General features: G+C 43.5%; 1 protein-coding gene across 2 annotated transcripts in view; it reads left to right on the plus strand.

Annotated features, from left to right (window-relative positions):
• Positions 1–526: 526 nt before the first annotated feature.
• TBC1D15 (TBC1 domain family member 15) overlaps positions 527–21,332 on the plus strand; it is a 95,902-nt gene continuing 75,096 nt past the window's right edge. For both annotated transcript variants that reach the window (XM_026648808.2, XM_026648809.2), the window contains exons 1-3: positions 527–632; positions 15,957–16,055; positions 16,315–16,389. In XM_026648808.2, the coding sequence (XP_026504593.1) occupies positions 609–632; positions 15,957–16,055; positions 16,315–16,389 (198 nt within the window). In that variant the 5' untranslated portion in view covers positions 527–608. The remainder of the gene's footprint in view (positions 633–15,956; positions 16,056–16,314; positions 16,390–21,332) is intronic.

Consider the following 21,332-nt stretch of genomic DNA (forward strand, 5'->3'; position numbering starts at 1 on the left):
ACTAACTAGACTAAACCTCATTACTACTAATAATAAAAGAAACGATTTAGAATATATAGGTCCTGAAGAATAAACACAGAGCTCGCTTCAGACACAGAGGATTCCCACTCAGGCCAGCAGCACTAGAAAGGAACCGGAGCAGCATCACTCTGCACGGCCCCCATACCCCAGAGGGGGTAAAACCCTGGTATGTGAGGCAGGGAGGCAGAGACACGCTTATGCGGGGTTAGTGGTGGTGCGTACGAGAAAGGCAATGCCCCCGCATGTGGGATTGGGTAGGGGGAGCTCTTCACCCCCGGGTACATCTCCAGCGGCGGCGGCCCAGTCCCTGTCCCCACCCGCAGGCGGCTTAGCGGTGCGCCGGCAGCGGCTGGGAGAGAGGCTCCGGCGGGGAGAGCGCGAGGTCAGGACAACCTCTCCCTCCGGAACGCAACCCCGCCCCTCGTTCGCCATATTCGTGTTTCTCCGCCGCCACGAGGCGAGCTGTCCGGGGCGCATGCGCCGGCCGCTTGGCCCTGGGGCTCGCGAGAGGCGGGGGCCTGAGGTTGTTGTGGAGCTGTTGGAAGCACGTGAAGCGCGCAACGTCATCATAAACACTAGTAGGGAAAATGGCGGCTCCTGCGAGCAGCAAGGTAACGGGGGAAGGGGACGCCTGCTGCCCGCCGGCTGGAGCGGGGGGCGCGGCCTGTGCTGACTGCAGCGGCCAGCCCGGCCCGGCCCCGGTGCTGCCGCGTGTCTGTTTGTCTGTCCTAGGCTGGGGGTGGGGGAGCGAGGCCCGGCCCCTCGTACTGCTGGGCTGTATTGCTCCTTAGCCCCGGCGGGGCGGGGGGCAGGGGAGATCCCTTTTGCGGCTGCGGGGGTGTGTCTCCCCCCAGGCCGTGGCGCCCAGTGGGTGGGGGGGATGGTCCCTGTAGAGCGGGGAGAGGCCGGGCACCCTGCGCTGGTTCTCGGGGGACTCCTTAGTGGGGGAAGGGAGGTGCTTGGTGACAGACAGCGACCGTCTTCGCCCCTCCCGAGGAGCTGGTGACATCGGGTGCCTGGCCCCGACAAGCGGTGTCTGTCTTGCCCGGGCCCACCAGCCTGTCGTGCTGCAGCCCCAGCGTTTCCCCAGTGCTGGGGGCGGCGAGTTGTTGCTCGGCCCTTCGTTTGGCGGAGGCAGCTCAGCTCCACTCACTCTGCGGTGTGTGTTTCCGTGGAGAACACCAGGCTGGTGGTCAGTTGGTGGCTGTTTAAAATCGTAGCGCTTTTGTGAAGAAGTGGAGTTGTCTCCTTGGCCATGGTGTCCTGGTGTTTAGCAGCCACCCTCTTTGCCAGGATGGGTTGGGTTTCAGTGGAGTGACTGTGTCTACCTTTTGATACTTTGGGATGTATGGTCTGTAAATAGAAGGTATTTTAACATAAATCTAATAATTGTGTTAACATAAATATCTGTGTGTTCACTGAGCCTTTAATTCATGGTCGAGCCGTGCACGGGACTATTTTTTTAGTCCGCAATTCCAACTTTCACCTGCTCCTGCGTTGTTTCTTGCATTTTTATCCCACTTCCACCTGCAAATACCTTAGATCCTGCGAATCCCGCAAGAGAGACAGATACCTCCATGCTACTAAAAAACAAACAAACAAAAAAAACCCATGGTCAATTAATATATTATATACACAATTAGAATACAGACACAGTTTTTATGTGCTAAACTGATGAGAGATTTAGCGTTTTCCAGCAAATTACCATAGTCTGTTTTTTTCTTTTTTTGCTCACCTGATCACACCCACAACAAAGTACCTTTTACCTGCTATTGCTATTATGGCAGCAGGTCCTGTGGGACCCACAGGATCCAAGTCCCATTGCAGGGTTCTAATTCCTTGGTGGTCTTTGAGTGTAGAAATTCTGGAATTTAACTCTAATGTGAATCTTGGTTTGTATTCATTTGAGGGGATTAAAAAAAGTTGGATCCAAGTTGTCCTTCAACAAGTTTTTTATTGTCCAACAAAAAATTCTGCTTATCACAATTCTTTGTGTTCAGAATGCTTTTTAAAAAACAAGTTACATTCGTATGTTCCACCCTTGAGAACCAGCTACTGGGGTGTGTACCTGAAAATCCTGGGTATGTTGGCTCACTGGTGCACGTCACCAAAGTCTGAAAATAAAGAATGGTATCCTACTTCAGTCTCCTTGTAAATGTCAAAACGTGGCAGTTTCAATGGTATTGCTCTTAACACAAGAGAACACATATAATTCCGAAGTGTACTCTTCTCAGAGGGCATTGAGTAGTGCATCTAGCTGAGTGGAATTAGAGGAAGAATTTAGCAAAGAGAGCTAGGTAATAGATAGAGACTGCAAGGAAACTAATGTGGGAGACTATTTTTCATTGTTTGTTGCAAGTTGGCTGAGGTGAACTGTCAGTTCACCCAGAATTGTTAAACTATCAATTTAAAAATATGTTGCAAACAAGTTTCTTTAATGCTAGACACCTTCGACTTGAATTTTTTAAAAAGCCTGCTTACTTGTTACTGAGTTTTGTTTACTTCTCTGCATTTTTCATAAGTTGAACAAAAATCAAATAAGTCATTTTTGTTTTTAATCAGTATAACTTTCAGATTCCTAGTGCTGCAATGTTTGTTTCAAAGGCTGCAAGTAATATTTGCTTTGAAGGAGCTATATTCGTTGAAAAATGTATTGGGTTGTTTTTACAAACATTAAATTTTGGGTGAAATTTTAAATTGTGTCCATTTCAGGCCAGCAATTTATTGGATGATCAACATTAGAGTCACTCTTCATTATTAGGTGTCTGTGCCTGTTCCCTTGAAATCCCCATCACTCTTCTTTCCTTAATCAGGGACTTGATACTTTATTCTGAAAACTTCAGCAATGAGAAGTTGAAATGGAAATTGGAACAGTGTTAGTGTAGGCTTCTGTAATAATGAGAAGAGTAGACACTGGTGTTATACAACACACAAGTGTTTCCTTTTCATAACCCGAAGCCATAATGACAGACTAAAACCTACTTGTGGATCTCATAAGTAATTTTTATCTTAAAAGGACAGTCTATAGGCTTAACTGCTATTTTTTTTACTAACTTTCATTTATTTTGAATACTGAAGGGAACTTTGTTTCGCAAGGCTAGATAAAATGCATACATTCTTTGCATAACTCATTTTTCACATTCTAGCTCATAAATGTCATGGATACAAGCTAAAACATGCCGAGTGTTGATCTTTCCAAGTAAATACAAACTCCCAAGTTGACACGTGGTCTTGGAGAAAACTCTCTCCCCCTGCCAAGGACTTATCTACATTGTCATAAAGGTCCATGGATGTAAGTCATGGTTTACGCTAGTTCAAAGCATCTGCCCTCAGGGTTTGCACCAGAGCAGTTACATCAGTATAACCATGTGTGACTGGGATCTCAGGGGGGCCAGGCTAAGATTGCTCAATTAGGGCAAATTGCAAAGAATGGGGCAGATAACCACCAGTTTTGGGGAGTATTCGAATATTTAGATTCACCAAGCCAGCAACAAAACAGCTTCTACAATCATAGGCGCTGACTTTCTCCCTACCCGTGGGGTGCTCAGCATGTAGGAGGTGCTGGGAAGGAGGGGGAGGAGTTGATCAGTGGGGCCACCAGCGGGTGGGAGGCACTGGGGCGAGAGGGGAGCTTGGCTGCCGGTGGGTGCTAAGCACCTGCTAATTTTTTTTTGTGAGTGCTTCAGCCCTGGAGCACCCGCCTATGTCTACAATACCTTACTGGTTACCCTGAAGCCAGAAATACAGTTCCCTTAAAGTAGCCCAGTCTTGAGCTCCCACCCGGACAGCCAAGTCAAATATGACGAAGATTACTGAAAATCTTGTTCATATAAAAAGTTCTACCAATCCCAAAGGATTGGACACATTACCCACCAGGTTAATGAATGTCTCAGATCTTACCCCAATATATGCTTACAGCCAATTCTTAATAACTAAACTAAAATTCCATTAATTCTCCCCCTTCGCTTCCTGAGTTACCCAAGATCAGTGGTTCTCAACCCATGGCCCGCATGCGGCCCAATTAGCACAAAGCTGTGACCCAGCTCAGCTGTGTGCTAAAGGCCGTGGGTGTGCCCGGGTTCTCAGGTTCCCAGCTCCCTGGGGGTACAGGTTCAGGCTGCCCTGCCGCCTAGCGCGGCAGGGTCAGGCTCCCGCTGGCCCTGTGGGCTCGGGGGTCCGAGGCTACCGTCTGGCCCTGGAGGGTCGGGGGCCTGCGGTCCGAGGCAGCCGGCCGGCCCCGTGAGCTCCGGGGGCCTGAGCAGCTGCATGGCGGGGGACTGGGGTGGGCAGCCAGCCTGCCCCACATCGCATGGGTCCTGGGGTCCGGAGCAGTCATCCCGTCCCGTCAGCTCCAGGGTCCGGGACAGCTGCACGGCAGGGTCCCTGGGCGGGCAGCCGGCTGGGCCTGCGGGGTCCCCGGGCAGCTGGCCGGCTCTGAGAGCTCTGGAGTCTGGGGCAGCCGTCTGGCCCCGTGAGCTCCAAGGGCCTGGGCAGCGGCGTGGCGGGGGTCCTGGTGCACCGGCCCCGCATGGTGGGGGTCCAGGGTCAGGGTCTGGGCTGCCACTGCCCTGCCGTCCAGTCCCTACAGCCCAGGTTAACACATTGTAGGCCGCATATGCGGCCCACAATATGTAATAACTTGAGAACCACTGCCCTAGATCCTAATTCTTTCACTTCTTTATTTTAATTTTTATCTCTGTCCTATTGCAGTCCCTTCTTGAGGGCCTCAGTCACTCACTTTTTCCTCACTGGGTATTCAACTTTCGCAACATGTCCAAGTCAGGTTTACTTTCTGGGTCCTATTTGTAATGGTCCTGCCTTTTGACTATACATTGCTTCTGATCAAAATGCAAAATGTTTCTTGATACTCATTGGAGTTTTGCTGCCAGTCGAGGACAGTACATGATCCTTATTTTTCTGCTCTTCTCCCCCTTTCTGCTTGGCTGTGTGTTGTTACCAGTCGTAAGGGCAACATCTTAGCTGTATTTATTCTATTGTAGCTCTGTTTTCTGCTTCAAATGTTGCCTCTGTTATATAAGTCATGTTCCTGAGATGTTACATGGCAAAATCCTAGCTGTCATAGTTTGTTCCTGCACTCTTTGGTTGTGTTCTTTGCTGTTGCCACACCTCCCATAATACCTTTGAACAGCCTTATTTTTCTCTTTTTATAATGATTTTTCTGTTCTCTATATGACCAATTTGTAGTATTAACTTAATTTGTTTTCATTGAATTATGGTTCATGATTCAGATTCTTTTTCAAATAGTGACCATCTACATTAAAACACTTGTGAGCTTCAGTTCTCTGCCCTTTATTGCAGTCACCATGTTTTTCTGTGCCTGCAAGTAACTACAGCTAGTGTTTTCTGGGAGTGAGGACCTTCTTCCCTGATGCTTTTAATTATATGCCTCAGCATGGGTACCCTTTACCTCTTTCTGCTGCTTACCAGAAGCCAGTTTGTTGTCTTTGTCTTTGGGAATGGTCTCCAAGGCCATGTCTACACTGCCGGCTAAATCAACACTGCTGCGATATATTCAGCGATGTCGATTTAGTGCAGGGGTTTTCAAACTGGGGGTTGGGACCCCATTACATGGGGGGGGGGGGTCACGAGCTGTCAACCTCCACCCCAATCCCCACTTTGCCTCCAGCATTTATAATGATGTTATAAATTAAAAACACTTTTAAATATATTTAAGGGGGTCACACTCAGAGGCTTGCTATGTGAAAGGAGTCACCAATAAAAAAGTTTGAGAGCCACTGATTTAGTGGGTCTGGTGAAGACATGCTAAGTCAATGGGAGAGCGTTTCCCGTTGACATAGCGTGGTGTGGATACCACTGTAAGTCATCCCAAGTTACGTCGACTTCCGTTATGTAACTGAACTAGTGTATCTTAGATCGACTTACAGCGTTAGTGTAGACCAGCCCCAAGGGTTTTTCCTTATAAAAGAAAGCAAGGTTTGTTAGAAAATAAAGTAAAAATAAAAAATGGTGGCATAAAACCTTATTTTAAAGTCTGAAAAGCAACCTCACTAGATAGGATACTTTATAACTAGTCTGTTTATGGACAGATACAGTTTTTACATTCTTGGAGTTTGTGTATTTTCAGTATCTTGGCTGTTAGATCTTTCCCTCCAAGCTCATTGGTACACTTGTCCTCAAGGAGATTATTTTCTCTTGTGTGCTTCTTTACATGGTGCGAACATTCTGTTACCCAGTATAGGTGGAAATAGTCTGTGTTTTAGCATAGCCCTCTAATTAAATATATTGGTCATTTAAGACCAATATACTTTTTCCATTATGTGAGTTTATTCAATATTTGATTTCAGCCATCTCTAGTTATTTGATATATGCTGCTTCAAAGGAATCTCTGTAACCTTCGTGGAATCAGACACCTTTCTGTATATCTCCTAAATCTAAGGCATCACTTAACAAAAGGATTCATATAGGCCTTCTCTACACTTAAAATGCTGCAGCAGCACAGCTGCGCCACTGTAGCACTGCACTGAAGACGCTACCTACATCAATTGGAGGACTTCTTCCGTTAGCATAGGCACTTTACCTCCCGGAGAGGCAGTAGCTATGTCAATGGGAGAAGCCCTCCCGTTGATATAGTGCTGTCTAACCTAAGAGTTAGGTTGGCATAACTGCGTCGCTCAGGGGTGTAGATTTTCCACACCCATGACGTATGTAGTTATACGGAGATAAGTTGCTAGTGTAGACCAAGCCTCATAGTGTGCTGTGAGCAGAGACCTGTGCCTGCCTGGGATTCTTCTGAATGTTAGGCCTTGTTTAAATTAGAATGTTTTACCAGTGTAGCTATGTCTGTTAAGAGTGTGACTTTTTTTTTTTTTTTTCTCCTCTTTCACATTTCTAGCTGACATAGCTATGCCAGCAAAAGCTATGCAGGCAAAAAGTCTTTTTGTTGGTATAGTATATTACATTCAGGGAGCTGGTTTAAGCTATATCATATATCTGTACTGGTAAACCCTTTTAAGTATAGATAAGGCCTCAGTTATGGTTTCACTGTGCTGAAGAGATAAAGTATAATTGTCCTTTCTGTATATTCTTAATTGCATTTTATATCAATTATGTGAACTTCTCTTGCATAAATGCTCACAGTAAAAGTTGCTTATTACTACCTGAGGCTCTTATCCTGTCTGTGCTTAAGAGACTTGTATCTTAGTTTAAATACCACTGTTACTGTATAATTAAGTAGCTGTAACACTTATTCTAATAGCTCAAGACATTTTCAATGAACCTATGGCAGGACTTGAAAAATTTGCTTATTACCATCAAGTAGGAAACCTTTCCTGTGTGTGTGGTTCCCATTGTTTCCAACGCTGGCAAGCCTGTCAGTATTTGGTGGATTTTTACTTCAAGCCCCAACTCCTGGAATGAAATGAGAATTCTACTTAAAAAAAAGCTGAATTTTCTAGTCTTCATCATTGTCGTGAAAGAGCTCGAAGATGTGAGCCTTAAATGCTCCAAAAGCAGAATGCACATAAAGACTCTATTTATTTATTTTTTTAAAAGCTTCTGAACTCTAAGCCATCTCATGATCTTTTAGGGGCCCGATTCATGTTTTTTGAATGCTTATGGTTGGTTGGCAGTGCCAGAATCCAAAACCCTCAATTTCTGCAGAATTTAAGCTTTAATTTAAAAATGTTATTTGAAAGATAAGCTTCCAAATATGAGCTGTTGCACTGCTTTTATCTCGATTCTTCAGCCTCAGTTCTTCCTGAGCCCATAACTCCTAGGAAAAACCTTGCAATAGTGAGATTTTGATGACTACTAGCACTGCTTCATCATTTACTAGGTTATTGTACCATGGAATACCTAGCTAGGATTGATTGTGTGACCTTTATATCCATTATAGTTGATAAAACAGGAGTACCTTGTCTCTACTCCTTTCCAGACTTGTATTATCCATGTGTGACTTCTTATCGAGTTGGGTTTTTTTGGTTTATTTAAGTCAGATATGGGCATTCTTTTGCATGGTTTGGTTTGGCATCACAAAAGCTGTCATTAGAACTGAACAGATTTGTGTGATAGACCCATGGTTAAAGTTGCAACTATTCCAGCTAGTTGAAATATAAAATAAGTAACTGTTTTGTTAGTACTTAAACATTCCTATGGCCTGGTCTACACTACACAGTTATGTCTATGTAAGGCAGCTTACGTTGACCTAATTATGTCACTGTCTACACTATAGCCTTGTCCTGCCAATGTAAGTGCTGTACTACACGGACATAATAACTCCACCTCCATGAGAGGCGTAGGGATTATGTAAGTGTACAGGCAAGTCGCATCTTAGGGGCATTTAACATGTGCGAATTCAGCTTTGCGCGATCGGCAAAAACGGGGAAAAGGAAAAACAATAATATAAAAACTACATCTGTAGTGCGGGCGATTCTGCCCACCATTGAACTCAATGAGTGTTTCACTATACGCGGTTTTCGCTTTACGCGCTAACCGCAGAACGGAACCCCCGAGTAAGATGAGACTTGCCTGTAGTTAGCGTGATGCAGTGTCTGTGCACTGCATTACTTATATCAGCTGTTAGCTTTCTCCAGGGGAGCCATGAAATTGACAAGAAAGCCGGGTAGCTAAAGCCCAGCTCCCCCTGCTTGCCTTTAGAGCTGGGGTGAGAATGGACCCCGCTCCCAGCAGGGAGCTGGGGTGAGAATGGACCTCACTCCCTGCGACTTTCTCTCCCCGTGCTCCCAGCTGGGAACATTGGCTGTCTCGTCATTTTCACAGCTCCATGCTGGAGCTGTGAAATTGACAAGGCTGCCTAGCTCATGGTTGGGAGCAGGTGGGAGCTGAGGTGGACGAGAACACCGAGCAGCTGGACTCTGCTCCCCAGGGGCGGGAAGCCCAGGGGAACTGGGAGGTGAGAAGCCCCGCCAGAAGCCCAGTAGCCTGTGGGGCAGCCAGGCTCCTGGCAGGGAGCTGCCAGCAGAGCTGAGAGATGGGGCTCTCAGCTCCCCACACTGCCTCTCAGGTCGGTGGAAGTGCTCCTGGTCAGGACACGCACCAACGACCCAAGGAGGGTAGTATGGACATGCACCACTGCAGTAATTACTGTGGTGGCTGCAAGTTGACCTAATACAGGCCGATTTAAGTTTTTAGTGTACACATATCCTAAGTATTTTCAGTATATAGGTACATTTTCAGGGCATAGACAGTTACCATTCACAGTGTTTTGCTAAACTAACTTATGATGTGTGTGCATGTTATTCCAAACTGTAAACTTCAGAATCTTTAAAAGCCTGCACTTTTATCATGATCCGTATAACTACCTTTCTGTCTCCTCCTTTCCCATAATTAAAAAAATAAATAAAATGAAATTGCCATAGTGGTATGTTTTTTGTGATAAGCCTCATGGTTCAGACATAAAAGGAAGGAAAGCTAGTGCTTACATGATGGCTTCTTTTCTTAGTATACTCATATTCACAATTTGACCCATCCAAGGAATTAAAGTAGAAGAGCACCAGATATGGAAAAAACATTGACAGTTAGTGGATAGTTTCCATTCTTGGAATATTAATGAGGGAAACATTTTCCTCTCTGGCCTGTTGTGCTTGGAACTAGTTATGTAACTTAGCCTTATTACAATCAATTGTTCTGCTTCTGTTTCAGTACAAAGTAGCATAACTTTTAAAGTTACTAATCATCTTATGCTGATATATAGTCAAAGAATAAATTCATATTTTTCTTAGGCCTTTTCAAAGGTCTTAATTTGCTGTTCAGAAAGTGACCTGTGTGTTCCAGCATCTTAGTTGGATAGCAACCGTATTACATTAATGTATGTGACTTTCACACCAACATATTAACATTCTGATAATTTGCAATAGTTAATATAACGGCTGATGGCCTTCTTTTTATTTTTTCTTGGAAACTATGAAATGGTCTAAAATTAGATAATCTGGTAAAGATTCTGACCCAGTCCAATGAACAATTTGTATTTCCAGCAACTGAAGGAAAAATCTCAGAGGACTAGGAAAGTGTTTGTGAAGGTGAGGAGACCACACTTATGTATGGCAACAGCCTATCTACATGCACCACATTTTATACTTTTGCTATGTAAGGGAGTTTAGATTTGGCTAAGGCTTAGGACTACTCAGAAGTTTTTGGGGGCCCAGGACAAAGTAGAGAAGAAAGTGTTTGAAGAATGCTGTTGAAAACTTTAAAACTGATTTATTATCATCAAAGGCAAATCACATCACGTTGATCTTTTTTTATAACACACTATTATAATTTATACGCTTTGCAAGATTGTCCTCTGTTGACAGCATCACTAAGGCTGATATGTGGTCTCAGCCCATGATTAAGGATACAATTTAGTCACGGAGGTCATGGCTTCTGTGACTTTAAGGAAACTCTGTGACTTCTTTGGCATCAGCCCCCGCAGCAGAGGCAGGGGCCAGAACTTGGGCTGTCAGTCCCTCTCCACTCCTGCGGGGTTTGTGCTTCAGCCCTTTCCCCTGCCTGCCCGTTTTTTTTAGTAAAAGTCAGGGACAGGTCATGGGTGTCTATGAAATTTTGTTTATTGCCCGGGACCTGTCCCTGATTTTTACTAAAAATAACAATGACGAAATCTTAACCTTATCCATGGTAGATTGGGAGCAGTTTTTTTTGTTTTTTTTTATCAGGGCTAACTTGATAAAGGAGCATTTCCTTTTGGAAACTGAAATAGGTATCAAGATCAAAGTCCTTAGATCAAAGTCCTGGTCTGCAGGAAAACATTCTGTAGTCCTTGTTCACAAATCTCGTATAACAGCTTAATTGAAGTAACTTTTCCAAACTCTGTGTGTGTCAGTTTGTTTAAAAGGTGAATTTCTTCAACAAAATCCTCTATCAAATCTCTTGGGTAACATTTTAATTGTTCTTGAGCTGATATTAGCATTAGCATTGTTTGTAGTCAGGTTCCAAATAAATGAAACAATGCTTTTGATTTTGTTTAGCTGTTTCAGATTTTCTTGTGATTTCCCTGATAAGAATGTCTATAGCAGCATAAAGTCAACCTTGAACTTGGTTTCTTGGTTTTCTTGGTAATATGTAGTGATCCTGTCTTTGTTGTAGAATGTCTTCCTCTTTCTGCCCCTGTTCTTCTGACCCAGGCCAGCTGCTACAAGTTTGGACTCATCAAGAATCAGAGGCCAAGATTCTTGAAGGTGCTCCGTTTCACTTGCAGGTGATTTCATCAGCCTTGATTCTTCACCAAATGTAAGCTCTGAGTCTTGACGTAAACATCTTACATTGTGGATGGCTTGAAGGGTTTTAAGCCAGTAAAATGAATTCGAAATATTTTAACCAGATAAATATTCTACTTTATTGTATAAGTCTGCAGACAAATCAACTTCATTCTTTGGATTCACCAAAACGTGTGGAATTTCACTCGATCGCTTTGATAGTGGTGTCACTGCTTCAGTTCTTGAATACCACTTAGTGTGCAACAGAAGGTTTGCAGCTTTCTGCAGAACTTTTAATCAGGCAGGCCTGGAATTGAACAAGTTGCGGAGTTTGAGTGTTTCCAAACAAACTCTTTATGTCCACACTTAAGTCTGCTGCATGCACACCACAAAGACTCAGACTGTGTGCACTATGTGGTGAGTAGTTTACCTGAAGATTCTTCTGTAAATTCCTCCTTCAGAAATTCCAGCCATGTTTGACCCATTGTCCTGTCCTTGACCTCTACAGTTTTGAAGGCTGATACCACTCTTTTCAAGTATTCTGCATATTGGCTCTGCAATGTCCTTTTTTTCCCCCCTGGGGAGTCCTCAGACATCAAAAAGCACTCTTTAATTTCCCATACATTATCTTGAGTTTGAACGTATCACAAAACAAAAAATAATTTGCTCTCTATAGGAAGCATCTGGTTTTCTGTTAACAGTCATATCATTGTAGAATGCTTTCTGTACATTTTGGATAAGCGTTTAGGACTTGGTTTTAGCTGTCTTCTGTGAACTCCATTCTGATACCTCAAGCAACTGTAAAGTACAAAAGAAAAGGCTGTTCCCCTGGTCCCCTGTTTTGCTGTTAGATCTGCAAAATGAAACCATCTAAAACCAATATGACATCTGAGATGCATTTCAAAATTTCGTTCCATTTTATGGTTTCTTCCTCAGCTTGTTTTTGAAGAACACCATTAATTCCAGTGTGGTTCTTCAAACTTTTTTCCAGTCAAAGTAGAGTGAAAAATGGACAGAATTGTGCTCGTGGCTTTCAACCCGATCATAGTTACTTTTGAGTTCATCAGACATGCCAAGCACTGATACTTTTGTTGCAGCGGTTTACTGCATCCATCAAAAGACAACAAGGAAAGCGGAACAGTTGTTGAGCATGCTGACTCCACACAAGCCAATTTCTGGACACTTTTTTTTGTTTCAGCAAGGTCTTCAAAAATGTTTACTGGAAAAATATGCAACAGGAATCTCATGGAAAAGAGGCTGAGTTCTTAGGAACCTTATTCAGTAGAATCAAATCTTTGTCTGCATTTCTTAGCTGTCTCCGTGTATCTGGATCACTACTAGCCAGCTCTTTGGTAGTTTCACTCTTCAGTTCTTTATCCAAAATTAATTCAGGACTGATATCTTTGTTCTCAGTATTCCAAAGAAGAATTTCTTGCTTGTGAGATCCTCTTTCTGAATCTACTGGATATTGATAGGCATCTTTTGCCATCTTCTTCACCTCCAGACAAGCTTCTCTTTCTTTCTGCTTCATTTTCAAGTAGTATTTCCGTTTGCTTTCATTTATTTTCTCCCGACAGATATCACCTTCTTCCAGACTTGTCTTTGCTATTCAAGAGTCACGCTCAAAAAGAAAACAATTCTGTTACTTCATCTGCCTTTTCATCTCCGCTTTTATTCAGTACAGAACTGAAATGAAAACAGAATAAAAAAGTTTTTTCTAAAGGTAAAATGGACTGCAGAGGAAGTGTGTACCATGCTAGTCATAAAAGAAGTAGGACATAAAATCCTATTAACCTGAGAGAAAAAGTCTGTCCATTTTCAGAAAGTATATATGTAAAACAGAGTATTATAACCTTTTTGTAGTAGTTCAAGATGATATTTAATACGGTGAGTGTGGAGTACCTAGTACAGTGAAGCCCCGATCCTGTGATCTAGAAGACGCTGCACTACAAATTAATAATGAGACTTTTGATGATATATTGACTTCAGAGCTCTACTTTTAAAAGACGGCAAAGTAGATGAAAGGTATGTCTACACTGCAGTGTTAAACCCAGGATTATCAGGACTTGAGTCCACGCACTCTGTATTTGTAATGCCAGGGCTTGAGCATCCACACTTATTGGTGACACTCTAGATTTAGAATTTCTGGCCCCAGGCCCCAAAGCCTGGCTACACCATCCATGCTGCAATACACAGAAGGATTCCAGACACTCCAGAGGATTTAGCTCAAGCCCAAAGAACTCTTCAGAGTGGTGAGGAACCCGAGGCAGGGAAATGCATATAGGGGTGTTGATTATTTTGTATAGATGTGTATATTTCTCATGCTAACTAAGTAAAGAGTGGTGGTGTTTTAGAATCCTGCACAAATTCTATCTAGCTTTCATGATCAGGTGCCACTGAATCCAGAAAGCCAGGTTTGGCAAGCCAGTCAACTGACTGCCTATTATTTGACCACAGTCAGACTCTGAAAAGTCGCTAGATATAGCTGTTTAAGCACTCAAAAGGAGTCAAAAATGTCACCAACGAAATTTCCAAAGAATTACATACATGCATGTGCGCGTCCAGGCAAGTATAGTCACAAAATCATTCACAAGCAGCTCAATAGTGTTGTTAAAAATCCATTCCATGCTCTTTTTACTACTGTAGCACACCAGAAGCAACTACCACAGTACACTGTCATCATCAGGAGGGTGCCCTCCACTCATTGGGAAGGAAACTGCAGCTCTCTGCTCATTGGGAAGGCTCTGTACACTGCTGCCTAGGTTGGCTGGGGTTGGTTAATTTCAGCTGAGCCTCCCTTTCTTGCCAGCCTCGATTTGAGCAGACAGGTTAGTGAAATGGAGAGCCCAGAGTCAGAGGGAAGGGGGCATGCACCTGACCCGAGCTTGGTGTTGCAGGGAGCTAAGAAAGTAAGTTTTAAAACAAAAATAGCTAGCCAGACCCCTCCCCCCACTTCTAGGATTTGATTTCTGAAAACAGCTGGGCAGCTAACCCAAGGTCAAGCCATGGGAAAGAGTAAAGGGGAGCTGAAATCAAGCTAGTTCTACCTTTGATCCTGCAGTAAGGGCTTCATCCCTTACTACGCATGGCCCTGTCTCATACCACCACAACTTCCATCCGTGCAGCTCTCTTCCCTAGCTAACCTGCCTCCCACACCATGCCCACTTCATTAGCCAGTTTTCCCTGCATCACAGGGTGTGCTACCTATTATGGAGCAGCAAGAAAGAACACATTTGGGTAAAATAAGCGCTGGCTAATGTGCTGCTCTCTCCAAAGTACGCTTGGCTTTAGCAAAGTATTTAATTAGCCTCCACAGACTTCTTTTCCTTGCCTGCAGATTATAGTGATCTCAGCCCAAGAAGCCCTGGAATGTGATTCCTTCTGAGGACATGCTCAATTGAGATGTAATGACATTGACTTGGTGTGCAAAGAGCATGGAATGGATTTTATTAACACTACTGAGCTGCTTGTGAATGATTTTTTGACTCTACATACTGGTGACTTCTTTCTCTGAATGTCACTGTAATTGTCAGTGAAAGTTGCTAGATTTGTCACTGGTCACTTTGACACTTATTTTCTCACTAGGGAAACCAAAAGGTCGCTAAATCTAGTGACAAAGTAGCTAAGTTGGCAACAACTTTTCAAAAGCAATTAAGTTTGTGAAAGGGTATTGGTATTTTAGCACAGATACAAAAGGCTGAGCTAGTTAGAAGAGAGGATTATTGCATTTTATTTCCAGAAGTGTACATTTCTCCATTTTGAACAATGCATGCTGTTTTATATCTGAGGAACAAATATGTCCACAAAATGAATCACATAATGTTGTATGTTTCACTTCTCAAAACCTTAGTATTGAGCGTTTGGGGTTTTTTCACTCGGTTCCTCAGCCAAATGAGTGGGTTTGTTCAGGTTCACAACAACCCTGATTTTCATTCCCTTTGGTAGACTTTTGATTAAGGTTATTTATATCAAGCAGCACAGGAGATCATGCTGAATCTTGGCAGAGGAGAACACTGTGTTTAGATTTTTGCAAATAATATTTGTATATATGGGAAAATCTAATCTCATTCATCAGAAACAGTTTACACAGTAAGTAAGTCTTTAACTTTTGGTGCGCTTAAATTTACATCATAGTAGTCAAATAATAAGATACATTCAAAGATCACCATTCAGATCAATTTTAATGATCTAAAATTCTTCCAAAGTAACTTTGTACTACAGTATTTCATTGAGCCTATAGATTAATCTTTCAATATATTGAAGTTGAAATCAAGCATTTTGTGCAACAACCATTTCTTTGTCCAGAATAAGACTGTGGAAACTCACGTTTTGTGTCTGTGCAGCAGTATTAATTTTGAATTGCAGGGCAAATCAAAATTATAGATCAAATTAATTGTATAGTACCATTTTGGTGCTGTAAACGTGATTTTTAGGACATGACAGTAATACTCTGAGTATAGTTTCCCCTTTATTATCTGTCTAGGTACTTGTGTTGTCTAAATCAGTGGTCTCCAAAGTGGGGTGCGCAAGAGGATCCTTCGGGGTGCGTGGCAGGAGGAGCGCTTTTTTTTTTTTTTTTGCTTCGGCAAAAATGGGAGAGCTGGCGCGGCAGGGGGTGCGTGCTCAAAAATTTTTTACTGATAGGGGTGTGCGATCAAAAAAGTTTGGAGATCACTGGTCGAAATGTTGCTCTGCCATTAAAATAAGAAGTTGATCCATTTTTGTTTTTCGTTTTTACAGGTTGTGTATGAACAAGAAGGGGTTTTCATTCATTCATCCTGTGCAAAAAATGATGACCAGGACAGTATAATATCAGGAGTACTACGTGTCATAGAAAAGGTAATCATTTGATACAGTTGTTAGATTTTTTTTTCTTACATTTACCTTCAATGCATCTAACATACCTTCACAAGTTTAAAATATTAAAAGAAAAATCCTCAATGTTTGTTTTTGTTAATGAACACCATGATGTTACCTAAAATAATGTATGTATAAAGTAAACATACGTAATTCTTTGCATAAATAGGTAGATCTGCATTTTCTTAATTATAATCTTACTGAGTTTGTGTTTGATGCATAAGTGTAACTTGTATTGTAGGAAGCTGAAGTAATAGTAGACTGGAGACCATCGGATGATACTTTGGACTCTTCCAATATCCTCTGTGCTGGAAAGGTATGCTTATTAATTACTGGCATTCACCTTTTCATCTCTCTCTGCAGGTTTTGTATGTATTGTTCATCTGTTAAATTTAGCTAGATGAGCCTAAAACTGGAAGTTTATTTATTCAAGGTGGTAGTTATTTTTTTGTTATTGTAGTGTTTAGGAGCCCTAGTCCTGGACCTCATTATGCAATGCTCTGTAAAAACAGAACAAAAAGACAGTTATGTTTTGCCGTCTGAGTGGAGGGTGCTAGGATCCAATGAAACTTGGTCTTCAGAATATGAAAGAGGGGAGTGCTACCTTTATGGCTCTGCTTAGACAAGGGTTTAAAGATGTTGTGTTAGGATGTTAGCTCACACATCCTAACTAAAATGATTTAAGTCTAGGAAAGAAAATATCTTGATTAAAGCCTCTAGGCTTTAACTGTATTAGCTTGGTATCTACTAAAACAAAGCTCAATGAGGAAAATATTCCCATGCTCATAGCAGCCTGCTGTATGCTGCATAATGTGTGAAGCTAAAGGTGAAACATTTTCCCGGGGTGGAGTGTGGTGGCGGATCGCCTGGCTGCTGATTTTGAGCAGCCAGATACAGGGCTATTAGAGGTGCTCACTGGAGAGCTATTCGAATTTTGACAATTTGCCCCAGTAATGTCTCTCTTTGTAAAGCATTCTGCCATGCTTTGTTTACTTGCTGCGTGGAATGAAAATTTTGATGATTCCTTCCTGACTGTGATTTGTAGTCTGCAAATGTGCCAATTGCCACTGTGTATTAATTCTAGCAGCAACCACCGTGTGTAGGAGACAAATAAAAAGGAACTCTCTGGAAATAAAATCAATCTTTGTTAAACAGCAATAACAAAAATGCTTTCTTGGTAGGGACGTAACTCTCTTGATGGAGGCTCTCATAGCTGTGTGTAAGTCCAGCTATCATTGGATGGAACCTGTCTGAAGGGGTGGAGTGAACAGGGTACTGTGAGGGGCTGGAAAGATGCAAGAAATGTGTGGGTGGAGTTTGGGGAGGGCATGGCAGGCAGTTCTATATGGGCTGCGGGGCGGGGTGGGTGAGCATGCATGTGTTCTGCCTGAGTGCGATTAGAGACTTCAGCATCTCTTTTGGTCCTCCATCACTTTTATCATTCACTCCTGGCCATCTACTCTTAATTTTTAATTGATGGTCTCTCTTCATATCCTGTGATCTTGATCTCTGGCGTCAGACAATTGGAGCATCTCTCGAAACATGTTCTTACTCTTCCTGGGTCGCTTCCTTATCTAGCGGAGGCACTCTGCTGGTGTGTAGGGGATTGCCCTCAAGGCCACAACTGCAGAAGCTCAAGAAACAATAAACAGAGGCATGATCGTGAGTAGAGTCCTGCAAATCTGCGGATATCAGCTTTATATCCATGGATGTCCCCATCCGCGGATGTGGATATCTGCGGACCATTTTTGTGGATGCCGGATTGGATACACATACAAATTTTGTATGTATTTTAGGGCTCTAAATATAGGATTTCAGAGGCAGGGAAGCAGCTGTCTGCAGCTCATAGCCTATGACGCTACTTCCCTGCCTTCCAGAGCCTATATTCCCTTCCTCCCCACGCCCCATGAAGAGAAAGGGGAGGTGATAGATCAAGACAGGCAGTGAAATTCCCCATGCTCCTATCGCCTCAGTTTACGCAGTCAAGCAGTTTAGGAAACCTCTCCCGACTTCATTTCCACATCAGGTCAGTTGGAGATGGAGGCAGCTGCTTCTGCAAAGTAAGTCAGGAATCCATACTGATTTACTTTGCAGAAGCAGCAGCCTCCTTCTCTAACTGACCTGATACAGCACAAATTAATCACTGGCTGGGCAACTGGAGAGCACTTCCACCCCACTCCTGTGCCCCTCACCCATGCACACCCCTCTTCGCCCCTAATCCTTGCACCCCCCTGCTGCACCCCCCTGGGGAAACTGACCTGGAGTCCCGGAGTGCCTGCTGTCGTTGCTCCTCTCCCTCGCTCACAGCCTCCGAGGAGGGTGCAGAGGATGACTTGCCAAGTTAAGAGGTTCTGGGGCTCAGCCCTGGTTAAAATTAAACATTGCTAGGCAGCCGGAAAGCATCTTCACCCCCCTCCTGGGTTCCTCATTCCTGCACCCCCCTCCTGTGTCAATGTGGGGAAATTGACCTGTCATTGCTCCTCGCAGCCCCCCTAGGAGGATGACTTGCCAAACCAAGAGGTGCCGGGGTTGCCCACGAGCCCCGCAAAAATTGAGCTCTGTAGCCTGTGATAGTATTCCCCTGCATGCTTCCACAGTGGCTGGTACAAAGAAACTCTCAGTGTGATGACTTTATAAATCACAAGCTAAATTGGGGGGGGGACTTCTTTATTTTATAGTTCAGTTTGTGGTTTTGAGCATTATTGACTTGAGAAATTTATTATTTTTAATGTAAAAGGCTATTTGTTTTGATGCCTGTTATATAATAAGATTGTTTAAAATAATAGTGTGCACATTTTTAAGCCATATAGCTTTTTTTTATACAGTATACATACACTCACACAATGCTACTCCTAAGAGACACTGTGAGGTAGCATGCTGGTGCAGATGTGTATATAGATTAAAGACAGAGTGCGAATCACAGTTCGGGTACAAGTTGATTCTTGCGGATGCGAATCCACATTTTTGTATTCGCACAGGGATCTAATTGTGAGTGCACTCGGAGCATTGAATCATAATAAATAAACCTTTTTTTCACTGTCCCTGGGCAAGCACACAGCTCGGCAACTGCCCTAAACATGGTGAGTTTGGCCTGGGGGGTTGGGGCAGTCTTCCAAGATTGGTGAAGGGTCTAGGTGGTTTTTTAAGGGGATCACTGCAGGTGACTAGGGACAATATTGTAAATTCTGCCACCATTTTCCACAGACGGGAGTCATTGAAGCCAATATCTCACTCCTGAGGGTGAGAAAGGATGCAAGGGTGCATCTCTTGCATGTGTGCGGCTTCAGACTTGGTTCCTATGCTGCTTGCCTGTGTGCCACTTTGGTCCCTGGAAAAGTGATTGCCAGTGGCCGCGGAAAAGTTTCCTACAACGGGGGGAAGGGACAAAGCAGCTCTGCCAAGGAACCTTCAGCAGAGGATTGGCGAGTACCTCCAGGAAAGTTTCCTAGAAATCTCTCTGGAGGATTCCCATGAAATCTGTGTGCATTAACACACTGTTCCTCAGAGCCCCCATTGCATACCTGCAAAGGGGAATGGGAAGGAGATGCAAACACAACTAGTCTTGTACATTTCTATCCCTTAAGCAACTTCTAGCATATAACGAAGCAAAGGACAGCTCTACCTCATGTAACCGAGCAGTATCAAATCAAAATGAGCACTTATTAGAACTCCCCTCTCCTGCATCATGCACACCACAGAGTGCTAAAACTGGCCTGAACCCTCTGGGGTCAAGAAGAGGTCCTGACTTGCCATGATCCCAGACAACCTTGTCACCTGTCCCCTCTCATCCTCCAATTCCACTTCCTCGTCCATCACTTCGTCCTCGGGGTTGAGGTCGCTGGCCACTGTCTTCAGTTCCCCTGAAGTATCCACGGGGCTCATGGAGATGGGGTCGCCGTCGAGGATGGCGTCCAGCTCTTTATAGAAGCGGCAGGTCTTTGGTGTAGCACTAGAGCAATGATTTGACTCTCTTGCCTTCTGGTATGCCTTCCTCAGCTCATTGATCTTTGCACGGCACTGATTCGTGTTCCATTTGTAGCCCTTCTCCAACATGCCGTGAGAAATCTTCTGTATGTATTGAAGTTCCTACAGCTGGAGCGGAGCTATGATTGCACAGCTTCCTCTCCAGTAGAACCAACAACTCTGATGTACTCCATGTGGGAGATCATTTGGTGCATGAAGCTGCCATGGTGAACTGGAAAGATGCCATGTGAGCTGTCCAGGCTGAGCAAACAGGAAGTGGAATTTCAAAATTTCCTGGTCCTTTTAAGGGTGAAGGGCAGATGCCTGTGTACCTGGCAGCAGAGTTTGAACTGCTGACCAGAGCAGTCAGTATGGTGCACCACCTGGAGGCCATTTATGGCGACATAACCAAGTGCAGTGTGTGCACTGACACTGCATCAATCTAACTTTGCTGCAAAAAGGTCTATGCTGCTCGTCAAACTGGTTTTATTTTGTCGGCGTAGCAGGAGAGTTAAATCAGCGATAGGAGCATTGTAGTGTGTACACCTCACTATTTTGTTGATGAAAGCTGACTTTTGTTGACAAAATTGTGTAGTGTAGACAAAGCCTTATACACTGCTAGGAAGCTTTCCCTGTTAAGAGGAGGCCTAAGCCACCAATTTCTATAGAACTTTTTTAAAAAATTAAATTTTAAAATTAAAAAAATTGTTGCTATCCCCTTAGTTGTGAAGATAACATACTAAATCAGGGGTCGGCAACCTTTCAGAAGTGGTGTGCTGAGTCTTCATTTATTCACTCTAATTTAAGTTTTCGCGTGCCAGTAAAACATTTAAACGTTTTTAGAAGGTCTCTTTCTATAGGTCTATAATATATAACTAAACTATTGTTGTATGTAAAGTAAATAAGGTTTTTAAAATGTTTAAGAAGCTTAATTTAAAATTAAACTAAAATGCAGAGCCCCCCAGACCGGTGGCCAGGACCCGGACAGTGTGAGTGCCACTGAAAATCAGCTCGCGTGCTGCCTTTGGCATGCGTGCCATAGGTTGCCTACCCCTGTACTAAATGTATACTAATTTAGTCTTGTCTTCCGGAGTCTGCTGACAGACTACTCCAGTGTCTCCTTTGCTTCTAATAACTTTCCTAAGCAGCAGCAGATAGTTGTTTTCCCCCCCCGGCCTCCTTCTGCTTTATGGACAGCAGTGGAACTAGCAAAAATGCCAGTCTCACTCTGTTACTACTTTAAGAAAGTTATAAGCAGCAGCAGAGACAAACAGGGGAACTATTCATGGAAAGAAA

The sequence above is a fragment of the Terrapene carolina genome, unplaced genomic scaffold, assembly GCF_002925995.2.
Source record: "Terrapene carolina triunguis isolate 2854851 unplaced genomic scaffold, T_m_triunguis-2.0 Scaffold68, whole genome shotgun sequence".
NCBI lineage: Eukaryota > Metazoa > Chordata > Testudines > Emydidae > Terrapene > Terrapene triunguis.